Raw genomic sequence first — 19,344 nt, 5'->3', positions numbered from 1 at the left:
TTTAGACGCACTCTTAACAATTCGACCAATGTCTACAGAAAATGAAAGAAAAATTTTCCACATCAAGTATATTTGTTACAAAGCAAAGTTCACGATTGTCTGATCGGGCAATTAATGCTCTATGTTTCTTAAAGTTTCATTTTAAAAATGACAAAAAACTATTTGAAGTATTTTTTTTATTTTCAAACGAATAATATTTGCATTTGTTTTCTATTAATTTTTAATTTAATAAATAAAATATTTAAATGAGATTGGGAATGTTAATACATTGTGTGATATATGTAAAAACTCACTGTGTACTATAAGGTTTGGTTAAATAAAGTTTGCATTAATTACATTGTTTATATTTTGAGAAAACCTGAAATATAACAGAAACCTAGCCAAAATGATACTGTAGTGACCCCTGTTTAGCGCTCAGGGCAAGAGATGCACTAGTCATGAAATTCCAGTCAACCTTCATTTAGGAAATTTTATTTACTCATTTTTTGTTTCGACCTTTTACATATAGGAGTGTCTTGAAACCTCTGAAAGACTGCGCCGTGGCCACGAACCCTGGTTGCCCCACCTTCTCTACGGCTTTTCTGTTTATTAATATTTACTGTTATAGCCATTATTACAATGATCAACAAAAATTAAATGGAAAAGATTATTTCAGGAATTCTCGGGAAATACGATTTCCCATTCTCGATTCCCGAAGGTTCCAAAATGTCGTGAATTTGGAAACACTACTTGAGGCCAGGCCAGATGTATGTTGTCCGGCAATGTTTGGGATGGCAGTTATAAGACACCGGAATTAGGCCTGGGATCTTTAGTCTATTGAGGGCTGTGTTAGGTACATGGGTTTCCTGGAGAGCCAAGATGTCAATTGCTTTGTCTTTGGCTATTTTGCCGATGACCTCGGTTTTGGATTTAGATAGACCTTCTATGTTTAAGGAACTTATCTTGAGAGAGTGTTGTTTAGGAGACTGTAACTTATTTTTCACAGCTTGCCCTCCACCCAAACAAGCAATGCGATCCTTGTTATTCTGGATGACCATTGAGCTGGCATGGAGCTTTTTAAGTTTTGTATTCATCATAGTTGTTGTAAGTGGTTCAGGAGGCTTGGTACCTTTGGACACCTTGTTTGAGACATTAGCTTCATATTATCTGTGATTCATCTCTGGGGCTTCTTTTGTCTGAAGCACCAACAATGTACCACAAAGTAGCACTAATGGTGGGGAGGCATGGGAAGGCTGTCTCAATTTCCCCCATTTTCTCCACTATATTTGCATCACTCAGGAGTCCAGATCTGCATATTATAATCAAAGTGAGGTTATATTATCAAGGCCTTGTAAAGCGGCTAAATGACTTCCTTATTGTTACATGTCAAGGTTCATTTTAGTATTGCAATTGTCCTCTGAGTTGTATTCACAGTATTTGCTACATGGCTCCTGAAGTTCAACTGCATATCTACCAAGACTCCAAGATCCCTAGACTAATGAGTTTCTTCCAGCTTAATCCCATCAGTGTAATATGACATTAGATACCTCATTACACCAGAGTGCATAACTATATATTTACAGTAAAGTGATAACTATTTTCACATGCCCTCAATTCTAGCCTATTCAAATCATTCTGCAAGTGTTGCAATTCAGTTACATCCCTGATTACCATGCATATCTTTGTGTCATCAGCAAACAGTCATTAGTAAAACTGGCACTCATTAGTTGATCAATCTCTTCTGCATCTGTCACCTGCATACTAATTTTTCACATTCATTGTTTCTTTTACTTGCAACATAATGATTTTTACATTATATTATTATTATAAAATAGCATTTTATAATACATAACATTATTATGAGATGTGACCTTAGTAAATCCATGATGTTCTTTGCAAAGTATAGATTCATTGTCAACCGATTCCATATACAAGCTCTTATCTTACAAGCTCTTTTCCAAAATCTTCACCCACCACTCCAGAGATACTGATAGCTCAAGAGTTTGACACATCAGTCTTTGCACCACCCTTGTGCAGTGGGATTATTATACATTCTTTCCACTCCTGTGGAAAGATACCATAGGAGTGGAAAGATAAGATGAGATTTAAATTATAGTCTGGTCAAAGGCACAGTCCATTCATGTGAACAACACTCTTTTAGCATATCTGCTGATATCCCATCAGTTTCTATTGCTGAGTTCTTATTCAGTTTATGCATTAGGTCTAGTATCTCCTGACAAGGTATCACTGCTACCTCTTCATCTCATGAAGAGGTAGCAGTGAGCTCAGTGTTGTATACATAAGGTTGATAGCTTTTAGCAAAATGGGCACTCATTTGTTAATGTCACCTGACTTTTAAAAAAAAAAACTTTTGGTTCTTTTTATCTTTCAGAGCTAGTTATTTTTTTCGTACTCACACTTAGCTTTCCATACAAGAGTTGTAACTCTTCTGGCATGTACCTTATAATTTTGATAATTATATGAAATTTATATGACATTAGATACTACTTATTAGATACAACAATATTTCTTCCACAATCTTTTGCTTATGAATCTCTTGCTTAATAAGATTACACATCTATTTTACTCATATCCTATTTATTTTTCGAACTCTAGGGACACATTCCAATATTGCATAATTTAAGTATTTTTTAAATGCTTCCCAAATGCTGTTGATATTCTTCCCATCCAGCAACAAATACCATTGCATTGAACCTACTGTGTTCTCAGTTGATCATAATTTCCTGCTTTGTAGTTCAGCATGTAACCTTTTCTGTATGGAACATTCATAAACTTAGCCACTTCCCTAGCGAATAACGCATGATCACTATCACCAACTGGAGGCAGATCAGTTATGTCTTAATTGAATTTCCCCTCTGGCACTATAATCAGGTCTAACATTTTGACCTCAAGTTCTTTCTGTCATTTGCTGCTTGAGGACATTTGCAACAGCTCAATAAGTTCAGCTTCATTCTTCTCATGATATTTCATCGTTACCAAGTCAATGTTTGGATAATTTAAGTCTCCCACGACAATCACTTGTTTAACACCCAATTGTGTTGATTTGGTGATGCATTACATTGTGACTAGCAACTGAATTACCAGATCCATAATTGATCTTGTTATATTTCCCTCACACCAGATAGCTTCAAACTCATTGTTATATGGAAAATTGTTACTAGTATGGCAGTCGTAGCTTTATACCTTGGCTGAACTCAAATCATTTGTTATTATTAGCAGCACACCACCTCCTCTACTATTCTATCTTGTCTATACCTCTTAAATATACTTTACTTTGATACCAGTTAATATGTCTGCCTCTGAGAGTTTGGTCTCACTAATGCCTACAATCTGGGTATTCACTAAGGCAACAAACTCTTCCCTTTTATCCCTGATATTCCTGGAAATATCTTTTTCCTCTGCAGATGATGATGTACTCTTATATTATAAGTCTCCATGATTCTTCAACTAAACTGAACAGATGTTACAAATATAACATGAAAATCAATAAAAAGAGAAAAACTATGAGGGTAGGCAGAAATATGGAAAACTTCAGCTGTAATCACAATATGGAACCAATAGAACAAGTAAAATATTAAAATATTTGTGCTATATAGGCATGATTTTTTAGTTAAGATGCCAATTAAATATGGAAATAGACAACAGAACAAGCAAAGGTGGTATGGTGGGTAGAGAAATTAGTCAAAACAGTAAACTAGCAATATACTAGACAGTTTTGAAACCATTATTAATTTAATGATCTGAGAGTTGGATTAGAAATAAGAGTTCATCAAAGAGTACAGATATGGGACCATAAAAATTCTGCAGCAGGTGAACCATGTACTGTCTAATCACCACTGTGCTCAACTGATAAAGTACCATGAGTTTCACCAATGTCATATAGGATGGCTTTTGCAAATTTGTTCATCTTAACTCCTCATTCATTCTCACTTTTCAAAAATTATTTTATAATAATATATTTTTCATATGCATATTGTAAACTACAGGCACATAACAATACATTGTCAGCAGTGCATGAGCCATAACTATCTAATTCTGTTTTAGTTATTCACAAATTCTGTAACCCTTTTATTGAAGGCTGTTCTATATTTTTTGTAATCTAACAGCAAAAAATATTTTGTATATTTGTTCTGTTCTTCACTAGCTTTTTATTATATTCCCTAGTAGAATGTGGTTCAGCCATATGTCAAAAGCTCTGTTATCTATATTATATATATCCTGCATTAACTTATAAATTTCAATTAAATCCCCATTTTTTTTTAGATAAATTTAGAAGACTCATAATTATCATGATTTAGTCTATAATAGCGATGCTTAAGGGTTAAAGCTATTTAACTGAGAGGATCACTTCCACATAGCCTTCAAAGGAATGCGGAGAACCGACCAGGACTTTTGACCTAATGTCCAACCTCACCTTCTCATGGTACACCCTGTTAGGTATCTACCTGGATACTGAACGGATGAGGATAGGCTGGCAATTTGGGATTTAGCCGACCAAATTGTATTCTTATTGACTTATACCAAAATCTCAAATGATGGTATGACGACAGAATTTCATGCCAGCTGGTGCGTAGCTCAGTTAAACAAGGCCCTCGTTATTTTCACCAGTGAACCAGGGCAAACACTGAAAAGTCAGCTACTGGAACAAATCCTAAAACTTACCCCAACTCAACATCACCAGATTTCTAGATTCAGGCCAGATAGAGACTGTCAGGATCAGATTTTACTTTACAAGAGATAGTTGAGAAATCATGGGAATATAAGAAAGATCTGTATTTAAGTTTTATTGATCTGGAAAAGGCATATGACAAGGTGCCAAGAGAGAAGCTATTCTGAACACTACTGTTATATGGTGTTAATGGGGCATTATATCAAGCAATACTTAGTCTTTATTTGAATTGTAAGTAGCAGTTAGAATTGAAGGAAGTACAGGAAGATATTTAATGTTAAATCTGGTGTGAGAGAAGGATGTACATTATCCCCTCTCTTATTCATTATCTATATGGATCAAATTATGAAGGAAAGTGATATTAAACCTGATATCAAAATTATTGGTGTTAATCTCAACTCTTTGCTTTATGTGGATGATGTTATACTTCTAAATAACTCTTCTACAGGTCTACAAGATTCCCTGACTAAATTGAATAGCTGTTGTAATAGATATGGTATGAAAGTCAGCATTAAAAAGATAAAGACAATGAAAATAGGCAGAAACATTGAAAATGTTAACTGCATTGTGAATAGAGAACCTATAGAACAAGTAAAACATTTAAGCTACTTAGGCACAATTTTTAGTGAAGATGATAAGTTAAATATTGAAATAGACAACAAAATCAACAAAGCTGGTATGGTAGGAAGTCAACTGAATAAATTTATGTGGAATAAGAGAGAAATTAGCCAAAACACTAAATTAGCTGTATACAAGACAGTGTTTAAACCAATTTTAACTTATGGATCTAAGAGCTAGGTTCGAAGTAAAACACTTGACCAAAGACTAGAGACTGCAGATATGAGAGTCCTGAGAAAGACTAGGGGCATGAACAGATATCAGCAATGGTAATATCATATTAAAAATGAGGATATTATGAAAGAACTTGATATTGTCAGCATCCAGGAATGCATTAGCAGAGCTAATCTCAGATGGTATGGTCACTTAAGCAGAATGGGAGAGGAAATATTAGCAAAACAAGTGTCCTCTTCCAGGTTGGCAGGAAAAAGACCCAGAGAAAGACCAAGATATAGTGGATTGATACAGTGAAAAGTACCTTAGAAGACAGAAATATAAGGAAAATTGTAGATAGGAAGTTAGTAATGATGTAAATTTTTCATGTAGTACTATCATATCCTGTTCACCCCTTGAGGGTATATATCACGAATTTGATGATGATGATGATGATGATGTAGTCTAAAATAAATTTAGTTCAACAATAACATGTTCCAGAGCAAATATTCCAGCTCTAGCAAAATGCAAGAGCTAAGTTACAAATACCATTTGCGTAAGCTACAACCATCAATCTAGATGTCCCACAGGAAATGCTACGTCATCGGAGAAAGAGGGGGATGGACCAAAGTTCAGGGTTAAGTACCGCAGAGAGCTAACCAAGGGGGGGAAAAAACTTCCGACGTGATTTAGTCTCTTTGCACTTAGTCAGTTATCTCTTTTGAAATATCCGAAATTTTCTTGATGTCCATTAAAAAACTTAGTGAGTAAAGATGGGAGCTACAATCCATTTTTGGGCAGACTAAAGACTTGTATAATGCTATCGTTATTCCTTATTTCCTACAGATGAAGCTGTTAAATTATTCCTTCAGATATACTGAGTTTTATGTTATCTTACCAATATGATTCCTAATCTTAAATTCTTTTCAACCAAAATAACCAAATCTTTGTATTCATAACATTTTCTGAATCTTATATCCATCTAATATTATCTTCTAACCAAATCAGATATGCTTACATTTGTTCACATTAAATTTTAATCCCCTCCCCCTCCTTTTCATGGAGCCTATCCACAAGAGATTGGTCAACCTATAGTACGTTAGTACCATGAATGAGTGATAAACAATTATTAAGATTTGATTTGAAAAGCTGTGGATTGTATTCCTTGGAAACACGTGTGGAAGGCTGTTCCAGAAGGCAGCAGTGAAAGGAATAAATGAAAAAAAGGAGAAATTTGTTCTATGGGTCTGAAGTTGAACTGTGAGAGGATGATGTTTTGCTGCTGCATGCATTTGGACAGATTTGTAAGAGAGTCGGAGAATTATTGATGCCAACTCCAGTGAGCAGCAGCCATAGAAGTATTTGTAGAAGATGACGGCTGTGGAGGTTGAACAGTTGTGCAAAAGTGAATGGAGTGTATTAGTGAGGGAGGGGTCGTCAATCAATCTAACTACTCCTTTCTGTATGGAATCCAGTATTTTCCTAGAGCTCTTAGGGGCACCACTCTAGATGTGAGAGCAGTATTCAATGATTGGGTGGATTTGTGATTTAGAGCTGTTCAAAGTTAAAATAACACTCTTAGCAAAAGAGAAAGCATAATTTTTTGGATGCAAAGGAGATATGGGGAGTGGTGATATGTTTGTGCCAAGAGAAATTAGAAGTTAGTGTTATTCCAAGAAGATGAATCTCATCTTGAATAAATATTTGAGTATTGTCAAAGGTAAGATTGGAAGAATAGGTTTTTTTTTTTTTTGTGGGAAATAATGCAGAGCTATATTTTGTTGACATTGAAGTTGATATATTATCCAAACCCCCATTGATGAATGCCGTGAATATTGGAATTTAAGATAGTAGAGGTTAGATTTCTGGAGACTGTGGTGATTTGTGCTTTGCAGGGTTTGTCAAATGAAAAGGAGAAGTGTAATGTGCTGTTATCAGCAAAACTGTATATTACATTGGCAGTCAGCTTGAGTAGATCATTTATGTATAGAAGAAAGAGAGTGGGTGAGAGATCAGAGCCTTGTGGAACCCCATCATTAGTTGTATAGATAGAAGATAAGGAGCCATCCACCATCACTTGAAGTAAGCGTCTTGCCAGAAAGCTGGATATCCAGTTGCAGAAGTCAGGGAGCAGACCAAAGGCATATTAGGGAGTTTTCCTAATAGGCATTTCTGCCCAACTCAGTGAAAAGTTTTGGAGATATCAAGAGCAGCCAGTTAAGATTTGTCAACCTTTAGGGATTGTCTTTGGGTGGGAGATGAATTTCATCTACCAGAGTGACACCACGTCCCCACTAAGTGGTGTCACTAAGGGTATTTCGAATTTTTTTTAAAAATGTTATGGATTTTATGGCCTTACCCAGCTCAATAGACCCACCAGTATTTAGTTGAATACCATCACTACCAAATCATCACTTTAGCAAACTCATCATCATCATACGTATCAAGAATTTAGGCCTAGTATGGCCCGTTCCGGCCTTAGAAGTCATCGTTGAATCATTTAAGAGGACATCCTGGTTTTCTTTTTCCTAATGGCTTGTTTTGGTAATCTTTCTGTTTTCATTCTTTGAACTTGTTCCATCCATCTATGTTTATATTTTTTAATTTTTTCAATTACTGGTTCTTGGTTTAATTCTTTCATAATATCTTCGTTTCTTTTGTGATCAAATAGGGTATACTTTGCAGTTTTTCTCATAAACTTCATTTCTGCTGTTGTTAATCTTTGTTTGTCTTTTTGTTTTATTGTCCAGATTTCGCTTCCATACATTAAGACCGGTAGGGCTAATGTATTGTATACTTTTAGCCTGGTTTGTTTTTGAACTAGGTTTGGTTTAAATATACTTTAGCAAACTGATTCCATAAATTACTAAATTTGCAGTTATGTGCATTGGGTAACCTACTTAAAATGTAATTAGCTGCTATTATGCGGGCAGTGGACACACACGCGCTTTTTGGTTTATTTTTTCTTTGATATTAATGTAACAGAGTTAATTAACTGATGAGATAGAATGTATTACTTATGGTTACTTATATCAATTTTTATTAACAGTGGTTTGGATTTGAGTTATGAAACTGTACAAGTTAAGGGAAATTCCTTAATTATCAAGGGAATAATTGCCAAAGGAGTTGTTGAGAGCAATGCAGGCAAGGTAAGAAATTTGTTTATATTATATTGCAATAAACATTGTGGAAAATTTCAAACCTTAAGAGTTGTGAATCACATCTTATTAATTACACATTCTCACATAGTGGTATTAGAAATTCCGTATGCTTACATTTGGAATGTAAATGAAAATGTTATTTGCTAAAATAACATTTTTGTTTACAAATTTTGATCCCTTTTGATTAGAAAGGATATTGATTCAAATCCTGTCCATATATTTCAGCTGAAGCTGAGTCACCTAGTGGCAGGCTTTTCTATAGGAAACTTCCTGTAGCCAAATGTATTTGCATATGTTAATTCCCAGACATCTTTTTGAGGTTCTTGACACTTCATGTATTGGTTTTTCTCCAATACATGAAGTATGTCAAGCCCACATTTTTTTGTATTGACATTTATGAATCTATAGGCGAAAAGTGGGCTAACAAAAAGTAATATGTAATCAGTATTGATTCATATCCATGCTAATTTATAAATTGATATAGGAACAGCGTGGTATCACACCATGTGCTTGATAAAGTTTCTTATTAACTTCCCTGGGACTATGCATTGTTTCCTTATTTCATCATCATTAGCTCAACAGCCCTGTGTGGGTCCTGGCCTTCTTCAGAAACTTCTACCAGGCTTCCTTATTCAATGCCAAACTCCTCCAATTTTTGACTCCTAAAATGTTAATATCTTGCATGACTCCCTCTTCCCATCTTATTTTGGGTCTTCCAATTTTTCTTTTCCCTTCCAGCTTAGCATTAACATCTTCTTAACTATTCTATTGCTATCCATGCATATAATGTGTCTAGTCCAAATTAATCTATTTATTTTTATGTACTTAATAATGTATTTTTATGTACTTAATACTTAATTGTTTTCTGGAATGTGTCATAGATGAAGCTCTTCATGAATATGACACTGGAATAGTAGTTGGTGGACCAAGAATAAATAACTTACGTTTTGCAGATGATATCGATCTTCTGGCAGAAAGTGAAGAAGAATTACAAGAGATAACCAGCCATGTTTTCGGAACACTGAAAAAATATGGATTATACATAAACCTACAAAAAACAAAAACAGTGATAACCTCAAAATCAGACATTGAATTCTTAAAGATACAAATTGGCAATAAACAAATTGAGAATGTAAACAAGTTCACTTATCTGGAAAGCACGTTGAGTCAAGATGATTGTTCAAAAACCGACATTAAATACCGAATTGCTAAGGCAACCGTAGCCCTACAGAAGTTAAAACCATTGTGGGGAGATAACAGAATAGCAATCACAATCAGACTAAGACTAATTGACACCTTGGTGAATTCTGTCCTCTTGTATGGTTGTGAGGCCTGGATTTTATTGAGGGAAGATGAAAGGAGACTCCTGTCTTTTGAAATGAACACTTACAGAACACTGTACTGCTCACAAAACCAATGCAAATGTCCGAAAACTGATTGATTCAATAGACTGGAGAAGAAGGAAAAATGTTCTGACAGGCATCAGAAGAAGACATAAAATGGTTCAGACATGCGGAGAGGGCTAATGGCATTCCAAAGCAAACACTATAAGGAATCATTCCGGGACCAAGGGTTAGGGACCAACCTCGATTAAAATGGACTGATAACATCAAAAAATGGACAGATTCCTTCCTTTCTCAACTGACATCAAGAACAAGAGACCGAGATGATTGGAGGAGGCTAACAAAGAATATCAATTACCATCATGAATGACCCAACGGTCCATTTAGGACTACGGGAGAGAAAAAGAACTTAATAATGCCCGACTCATTAAATAATCTATATAGTTCATGGTTATATCTTTTCCTCCACACACCATTCTCTTGTACTGCTCCAAAAATATATCTGAGAATTCTTCTTTCAAACAGACCTAGCAATCTTTCATCTGCCATTGATAATACCTAGTTTTCAGAGACATAAGTTAACACTGGTCTTACAACTACTTTGTACATCACTATCTTTGTTTTTCTTAAGATCAGATGTGACTTTAGGTGTTTCGTAAGTGCAAGAAGCATCTATTTTCAGAAAGAATACATCTCAGTACTGATATCGTTTTTACAATTAATTCTGATCCCAAGTATATAAAACTGTGTACAATTTAAAATTTATAGGAGCCAATTTCAATTTGAGAAGGATTTTTATCACAAATCTTTCTAGTAGTTACTGGCATATACTTTTTTTTTTTTTTTGTGAATCTGCAAATTCATCTTCTTTGCTGCCTTTTCTAAACTGATGAAAGTTTCTTCCATTGCTTTTCGTGTCCTTCCTATAATATCGATATCATCTGCGTATGCCATAATTTGTACTGATTTATAGAAAAATAGTTCCCGTTGTATTAATGCCAGCATCTCTGAAAACCTTTTCAAGTGCTATGTTAAACATAAGCAAGCTAAGCCATCCCCTTGTTAAACGCCATTTTTTATATATATTGGATCAGACAACATATTCGAATTTTGATCTAACAACGAGTATTTCTCATTGTAGTTAGCAATAAGTTTTCATGGAATCTGTAGTTTCTGCTTTGCAATAAATAAGTTAGATCTGTCTATGCTATCATATGCAGCTCTAAAATCTATGAAAAGATGGTAGTGTGTTTCAATTTCAAATTCATTACATTTTTCAAGTAATTGGCATATATAAAAAAATCTGATCATTTATAGATCTTCCTTGACAGAATCCACACTAATAATCACCAATAACATTCTCTTCATAGGGATAAAGTCTCTTAAATAGAATGTTAGAGAAAATTTTATAAGTTGTGCATAGTAAATTAATTCCTCTATAGTTAGAACATATTATCATTACATCACCTTTCTTATGGATGGGGCATATGACACTCAGATTCCATTCGTCTGGAATTGTTTCATTAATCCAGATTTTGTTGATAAGTTGACACAGTTGCTTAAAGTATTCTGTATCTGCATTTTTAATTAATTCTGCTTGTATCCTATCCATTCCTGGGGCCTTATTATTCTTAAGTTTTTTATTAGCTGCCTCCACTTCTGCATCTGTTGGTACTGGTTCAGCTGCTTCTAGGTCTTGGCTCTCTTCCATATAGTCTAATTGACCAGATATATTCTGATTCAATAATTCATCGAAATGCTCTGTCCCTCTTCCTTGTATCATTTCATTCCCACTCAAAAAAAAATTATACCCTCCTTATTCCTACATAACGTCCTTCTAGGCTGGAAATATTTCCAACTACTATTTAACTTTTGATAGAAAGATCTGCTTTCATTAATACTTCTGAGATGTTCCAATTCCTTAAGTTCATCTCATGGTATTTCTTCTTTCTATTTTTATGCACTCTTTTTTCTTCTTTTGTAGCCAAACAATATTCCGCCACAGCTTTACGAGTGTGGTTCCTTTGTTTATATGCCTCATTTTTTAATACAGTCACACTTCACATTCTGCATCAAACCAATGGTTATACTTACCTCTACTGACTGTTCCTAATACTCTGTCTGCTTTTGTCACCATGATATCCCTAAGAACATTCCAAGCCTCACCAATGGTTTGATCAGACAGGTTTTCACTGATTCTCTCACCGCATTTGGCTTTAACTCCTAATTCCTTCAATCCTTCCTTATTAAACTTTCTAGCATGCGACCTATATATCTTCCTTGCATTAGATATTCTGCTTCTAATCTTTGATATAATCAAATAGTGATCAGAATCAATATTTGCTCCTCTGTAGGTTCTAACATCCATCAAATTGGATAGGTGTATTGCATCTATTAAAAGATGATCAATTTGGTTAAAAGTGTCTTTATCAGGAGACTTCCAAGTCATTTTATGAATATCTTTATGATTAAACATTGTACTACCAATAACCATATTTCTTGAAGAAGCAAAGTTGATCAATCTAGTCCCACTATCATTAGTCTCAATATATAAACTATATTTCTCAATGGTTGGCTTGTGTGTATCCTCTTTGCCTATTTTGGAATTTAAATCACCTACATTTGGATTACTGTGCTCAGGTCTGGTCACCTGGATTCCTTGGAGATGAGGAGGCTCTGGAGAGGGTTCAGAGAAGAGTGACCAAGTTGGTGAGTGATAAATGCCCCCCTATTGATAGATTGAGAGCTTGTGATTGCAGAGATTGGTTGATAGGCGAAGAAGAGGGGATATGATAGAAACATTTAAATTACTGAACAGTTTTTATAGGATTGATGCAGGGGAAATGTTTCAGCTATGTGATAGTGATGGAAGAACAAGAGGTCGTCTCTGGAAATTAAAGAAGAGTGTGGTTAACAAAGGTGTCAGAACAAGGTTTTTTGCCTGGAGGGTGGTAAACGAGTGGAATTCATTGCCTGACTAAGTTGTGAGCTCTTTGTCTGTAAATGAATTCAAGAAGAGATATGACAGATATTGTTTTGCTAGTTTGGGTCTCCTGCGATGAGTCTACTGACTCCATGGAGATATCTGTAATAATAATAATAACAATGGCCTGTAAAATTCGAATCATGAAAAGTTGTCTAGAAACAATTAACTGTTTCTGATTTATTTTTGACTGCTGATTTCAAATATCTCTTCCATTTTTCTCTATCACATACTTTTAGTACATACTTTATAATTCGTTGTGGTGTCTTTTTCTTTTTCCTTCAAAGCTTCTTTTTGAACTTTTTCTGTGAAATTCTTTTCTCAGGTCGTCTCTGTGCAACATCCAGCAGTAGTCCGCCATCATGTCAACATGATGGCAGACTATTGCTGCCCTGATACCTTCTTTCCATCTCCTTGATGTCTTGGTGGAATCGCTCTCCTTGCTTTTCGTTGACAGTTTCCAGATTCTCAGGAAAGTAGTCTAAATGAGAGTTGAGAAAGTGCACTTTTAAGCTCATGGAGCATCCCAAATCCTTGAATTTCTGTAGCATGTCTTCCACAATCATTTTACAGTTGGTGTCCTTGTGATTTCCTAAAAATTTGGTCACCACTTCTTTCAAAGCTTTCCATGCTTCGTTTTCAATAGTTGCCATTTTTTCTTCAAGCAGTTTATTCTTCATAAGTTTCCTGATGTCCAGACCAATAAAAATACCTTCTTTCAATTTTGCTGTAGATAATCCCAGAACTTTTGCACAGATGTATTTAAAACACTCTCCGTCTTTCGACAAAGCCTTGACAAATTGCTTCATCAATCCTAGCTTTATGCTGGGATTGATCAAGAAGCAGAGGTAAAAGGATTTTTTCCTGAGCAACCAAAGTTTCATGTAACACATTTTACTTCCAGGTTCTAATGTGACTCTTTCTGACCATTCCTTCTTGATCCAGTGTTGCTCTCGATCTTGACTGTCCCACTCGCACAAAAAAAAAGCATGGATATTTGGTGTAGCCTGTTTGTTCTCCCAAAATCATAGATATGATTTTAAGATCACTGCAAACTGTCCATCCAATGTCATTGTACTTAAGTTTGCTGAGAATGAAAGCTAAATTTTTGTATCATTCTCTCAAATGCATGGAATGTGCTACTGGTACTTGAAGCATACTTATTGTAATTATGGAGAAGCACAGCTTTGAGGCTTCTTTTTGAAGAATTGATGACTTCATATTTTACTTTGAATTTGCTTATCACTCCAGGAATATCGCTACAGTAAACTAAATCACCTTCCTCTGAAAAGTAAGGAAGAAGATCTATTTTTCTATATCTGAACCATGAGAACGAAGTGCCAGGGGCTAACAAATTCTTTTCTTTTAGTCCCGAGCCCAGCAGTTCTGCAGATTCCTTAGGAAGACCAAGTAATTTAAATTGGTCTGTGAAAAAAGTTCTAGTGGGCCATTATCTTTGTATTCCTCATCATTGAAATCTTCAACTTGTTCATTTGAATCGCTGCTGAGTTATTCTTCTAAAATTTGTGCAGATGTTGGCATGGGTATTTCAGGACCATGTTCCACTGGGCATATTGCAGATGGTAAATTAGGATAGGAAATGTCTTTTTTATTTTTCACATTAAAACCTCCAACATTCAAAGAACAGAAGTAACAGTCACCGGTATGGTTTCGGAATTCCTATGACATACCATGGAAATTCCGAAATGGAAAGATTTTTGTTCTCTCTTCGACCACCTTCTAAGTTCTACACAAATGGAACATACCGTATGCGGCGTCCATGGCTTATCTAAGTCACCAAGTTTCATCCCAAAATATGCATGGTACACTTTTTTCACGAAATCTGTAACGTTTCTTCATTGTTTTTTTACCACTAACTCCCCGCTGTTACATTGTTACTTTTTTCTATTATTTCCTTATCCCTCTTGTGCCTACTAAATTTAAATCTCTAACCTATCTCTCTGGGACCGTTTCTCCTTTCGGAACTCTGACAAAATTTGTTTGATTTAGCTGCACCAGTCAGAGTCCTAGAACAGAGAAATTCTTGCCAAAGAAACCTTCCCAGAGTTCAGGTATTACCTAATCTTGTTAAAGTATTAAGTGCCTATCTATATAGAAATTTCAACATTGCAGTCATGGCCTTAACTTTCTAAACTTCCCTTAATTTCCCCTTATTCATAGGTCCGAACTTTTGCGAGTGGTAAAATCAGTCTCATGCTCAGACAAACTCAGACTTACATAGAAAAAACATGTTTATTAAATTTCAAATTGCATACAAATAGACTTCCACACATCAAAGGTGTGTCATATCAAAATTCTAATTCACTAGCTAAGCAATAAAGGAACATTCTAATTATGAAACACACTATTTACATCTCTAGGTTAAAAGATACACACACACATCATAAAACACTAGTTCAATTTCTAAACAAAGTTCGCTATCAAATTCCATTCACATTCAACTGAGTGTTGCATACTCTCAGACTACTAGTCCAATATAGTTAATAAGTTACTGAGCACAAAGTCACTTAAAAGTTCTCTTTCCCTTCAATTAGAAATCTGTTCTGCTTTTCTCCAATAGTAATTGTTAAATGAATAAGGAAATTTCTGTACATTTGTTAAGTTCTGAGTGAAACTAAAATTAAATTAATTCACATTTCCTACAGACTTAACATGGGTTTACATTTTGAATCACATATTGATATATTGGGCTTACTAAATTCTTGTAATTTACCAAAGTATTACTAAATTGAGGATTTTTTTTCACTACTTTATGTTATAAGGTAAAATATTGTAAATTGCTTAAATTCTTAAACCTTGCTGCTTTTGTATAAGTACTTACAAATTGCTGGGAGAGAAAATAATCCGATTAAAGTGAAAATGGCCAGAATCTAAACACGTGCTACAAGTGCACACGTACCCTTTTAGATAAGCACGAAGTCCCCCCCCCCCACCTCACACACACACACACACACACACACCGAAGAGTATGCTAGAATTCTGTATGTGGCGCCAAGTACTGGATGATGTAGAAGAAATTGGTAGCGTGCAATTTAAAATGTCCAAAAACGCTCTCTTACTCTTATGCTCTTGGACTCATGCTTGGGTGTGTTGGAACCTCCTCGTGGCGCCTTCTTGTCCCCCATTTTTCGACGTGGATTCGAGATAAAGACTGAGGAACTATGCCGTGAAATTCCTGAAAGTTTACCAGTCAGCGATCAGCCCAGCGGAAGGAAATCTGCGATATTTCCGGAGATATTATTACGATGTTTTGCCAGTTAACCAGAGAGCAACGTATGTCTACTTTCGGCGGTGGAGATATCTACAGCTCAGGCTCGTGAAGAATGCCTTAGAAAAAGCAGAATGAACCAGGAATCGAAAATGATTGTCCAGTCATGCTATGTGAAGTGGCCAAACAGTTCCCCAGCAGTTGGTAATGTACAGTCTATGTTTTTATAAGCAATTGTGTATAAGAAGAAAGTTTGTAATTATAGGAAGGACGCTAGAGATAATATTCTTTTTATAGTAGAGTGATTATGAAATTTTAGTGAAAGAATTATTGTAAGAGCATGTGAAACTAAATTAGAAATTCAATTAGCAAATGTCCTTTAGTATTGAAGAGTATAGAGGAGTATGTTTGATTTATCAAGTAGAAGTTGTAAACTGTTTATGAAGTTCTTTGTTTTGCATGTTATGATAACGATAGAGAGGTTAAATAATTAATGCTCATTCCTTAGAAATTGTAGACTGCTTTATTAATGTATATTCATAAAGTGTAAGATGCTTCAATTGTAATTAAATATTTTGCTTTTTAAGTTTAACTGGTGCCTTGCCTGATTTTTTTCTCTTGCACTTTCTCATAAAATTCGGACCACAGTGAGAGATAAGTTAAATAGGGAGGCTACGACTGCATGAATAAGTTATAGTGAAATAAGATAGCATGCTAAACTGTGTTCTGGTTCCTTGGTTCTGCACTCTTTGTTAATCTAGGATTCAGGGTGGCGCAGGATAATAGAAATTTTCCCTGAATCCGAAAGAGGAATCAGATCCAGTATTGAAACAAAGGAATTGGTGTTGACGATTAGCAATTCTTTTGTCTTATATCTACTAGCATTATTCTTAAGAGTGAATTAAAGGGTAATTAAAGTGTTAGAGAAAAATTCATTAAGTACAAGCATATCTAGACGAAAATTTTAGAGAACAAAGAAAAAGAATAAGTAAGATTCACAATGAAACACCAAATTTTACACATTACCACTTTCTTAATCAGTCATCATGCTCCTTTCGTCCGTCCTTTGTAGCCAGACGTCTTTCTGCTTTATCTAGTCGGGTCCACGTGGAGCTTGCTCTGATCAACACAAATGGCCATTCCTTGCTTTTGCCAGACTAATGCTCATCTAGCGGGTCGTCGTCATCAGCTCTGCCATCCTTCAAGAGGGAAGGGGGGGAAGACTTTCTGCTGTCTCACATTTTAACCATCGGGCTATCTTACCAATGGCCTGAGTCGGTGGATGCCGTCATCTCATGTATAGCATGCCCGACTCCATCAGTTAGTAACTGGGAAGATTGATGTCCAGTACTGTCGATCGGTCAGCACTGCTGGTCCGCTTGAGGAAACAGGAACAGAAAAAAATGGGGCTTCAAAACTCGAGTGAACTCGCTTTTATTGCCATTCATAGCGCCCTCTTGTCGTATCAGAGGATCTCTCGTTGCGCTCTCCTATTCGCCCTTACGTGGTTGCATCACACTCCTGCTTGAAGAGCGCTCTTTTCGCAGAACACGAGTTCAGCTTGCCTTCCACGAACGCTTTTGCTTTGGCTGTTATGTCATCGTAGGCAGCTAGCTAGCAACCTTTGCACCTTTGTTCACACTTAGACATACATTCTTACACAGAGCATATTTAAAATACCAACATTTTCTTAACAGTACAGTTTTGCTTAAACATAAATTTCACTTCTACTTTACTTCTTTCTAGAGTAATTCTAACATGTTTTCCTTTTGCCTTTTTGACTAAAAGTCTAAGTATTTCTAGTTCAGAATTTTGTTTCTTGTTAAATCCTGACTGAATGACCCTTTTGATAAAAAGGTCCTCATTCAGGATCTAACACCGCATATGTAGCAGAAAATGTTAGGTGAATTTTTGCAACCTCTTGAAGCCATTACGAACACCACTTAAAACACAGTTAAACAAATTTTATTGAATGACATCAACACTATTACACGACACTACATAAAAACATTAAAAAACCGCAAACACATTAAATTAAATCTTCAAACTAACTTAGAAAATATGCCACCTTTCAGAAATATGATAACCTTGGTAGGCAACGACTAAAGTTCAACTAAAGAATCACACAAGAAAATGTGTCTGCAACAACAGGAAAGCCATCCTTTATCTTGGCGAATTGGATTCAAAGTAGCCACCTTCACTTTTATCTGCATTCCTCTCTCCCTCTCCTATCTTAAGAATGAGACGTTTTGTGGAAATTTCTTTATTTACCATAAAAAGACACTTCAAAAAAGCACTTATACAACTAATTAGCTGTAAATAAAGAAGAATGAAAATAAATACCAGTGTGCTGAATTTAAATCCAAATATTTCTAATAAAAACTATAAAATTAGAAATTGGGTAAAATTGGTGGGTGATGGAACTTTTTTACTATTTTTTCTGAACTCAGCACCTAACAATCTATAAGAATCAATTATTACTTCTCAGACAACTTTTCTATCACAGGCCTGTGTGATTTTTACATTCCTCTTTGGGTCATAAAACAACTTTTTCAGCATCATTCTTTTCTTCAGTTGGAGCATGTTTTATTAACTACAGTTTTATATGTGTAGTTAATAAAACTGTCCTTTAATTTGTAACCTACACATTCGAGATGAGTTTGCTTTGGAGTCCATGATAAAATGTTTTCTCCTCTTGTTTACAATGAAACCTGTTCCAAACATGTGATCTTTCTTTTGGCAGCTATAAAAAATATGATTTTTTTCTCCCATAATCCCTTCTTATGTCCATCTCATTTCTTGCATAGCTGTAACAAGTATCTTGTATTTATCCAATTGCTGCAGCAGCATTTTTAAAGCTCCAGATTGGTAAAGAGAAAGTATGTTCCATGATCCAATTTTCATATCCTTAAGACATTTGCCATTTTGTCACCATTTAGTCCATCCAGTAGTTATTTCTTTAGATTTCATGACAAGTTTTTTTGGGGGGCAGGATTGTCATCCCCATGCTTAACCCTGAGGATCAGGCCTCCATATTTATGATCCCTGGAGACAGGGTGATCCAGCTATACCTCCTCCAGGCACTGGGTACCCTTTTAGTTGCCTTGTATGACATGTTTTTCACCTGGAAACTCGTGTTTTTCGTCCCCCAAAACAGCAAACCGGCCATGTGAACACACATGAATTAC

General features: G+C 35.4%; 1 protein-coding gene across 2 annotated transcripts in view; it reads left to right on the top strand.

Annotated features, from left to right (window-relative positions):
* LOC150098746 (structural maintenance of chromosomes flexible hinge domain-containing protein 1-like) overlaps positions 1–19,344 on the top strand; it is a 733,568-nt gene that overhangs the window by 329,548 nt on the left and 384,676 nt on the right. For both annotated transcript variants that reach the window (XM_090405871.1, XM_090405872.1), the window contains exon 21: positions 8,490–8,589. In XM_090405871.1, coding sequence (XP_090261997.1) covers positions 8,490–8,589 — 100 coding nt within the window. The remainder of the gene's footprint in view (positions 1–8,489; positions 8,590–19,344) is intronic.

The sequence above is a fragment of the Typopeltis vanoorti genome, chromosome 15 (genome assembly GCF_054136105.1).
Source record: "Typopeltis vanoorti isolate ZY-2024b chromosome 15, IOZ_Tvanoo_1.0, whole genome shotgun sequence".
NCBI classification, from domain to species: Eukaryota; Metazoa; Arthropoda; class Arachnida; order Uropygi; family Thelyphonidae; genus Typopeltis; species Typopeltis vanoorti.
The sequence above is the reverse complement of the archived record's forward strand: the minus strand, read 5'-3'. Positions and strand labels throughout refer to the sequence as shown.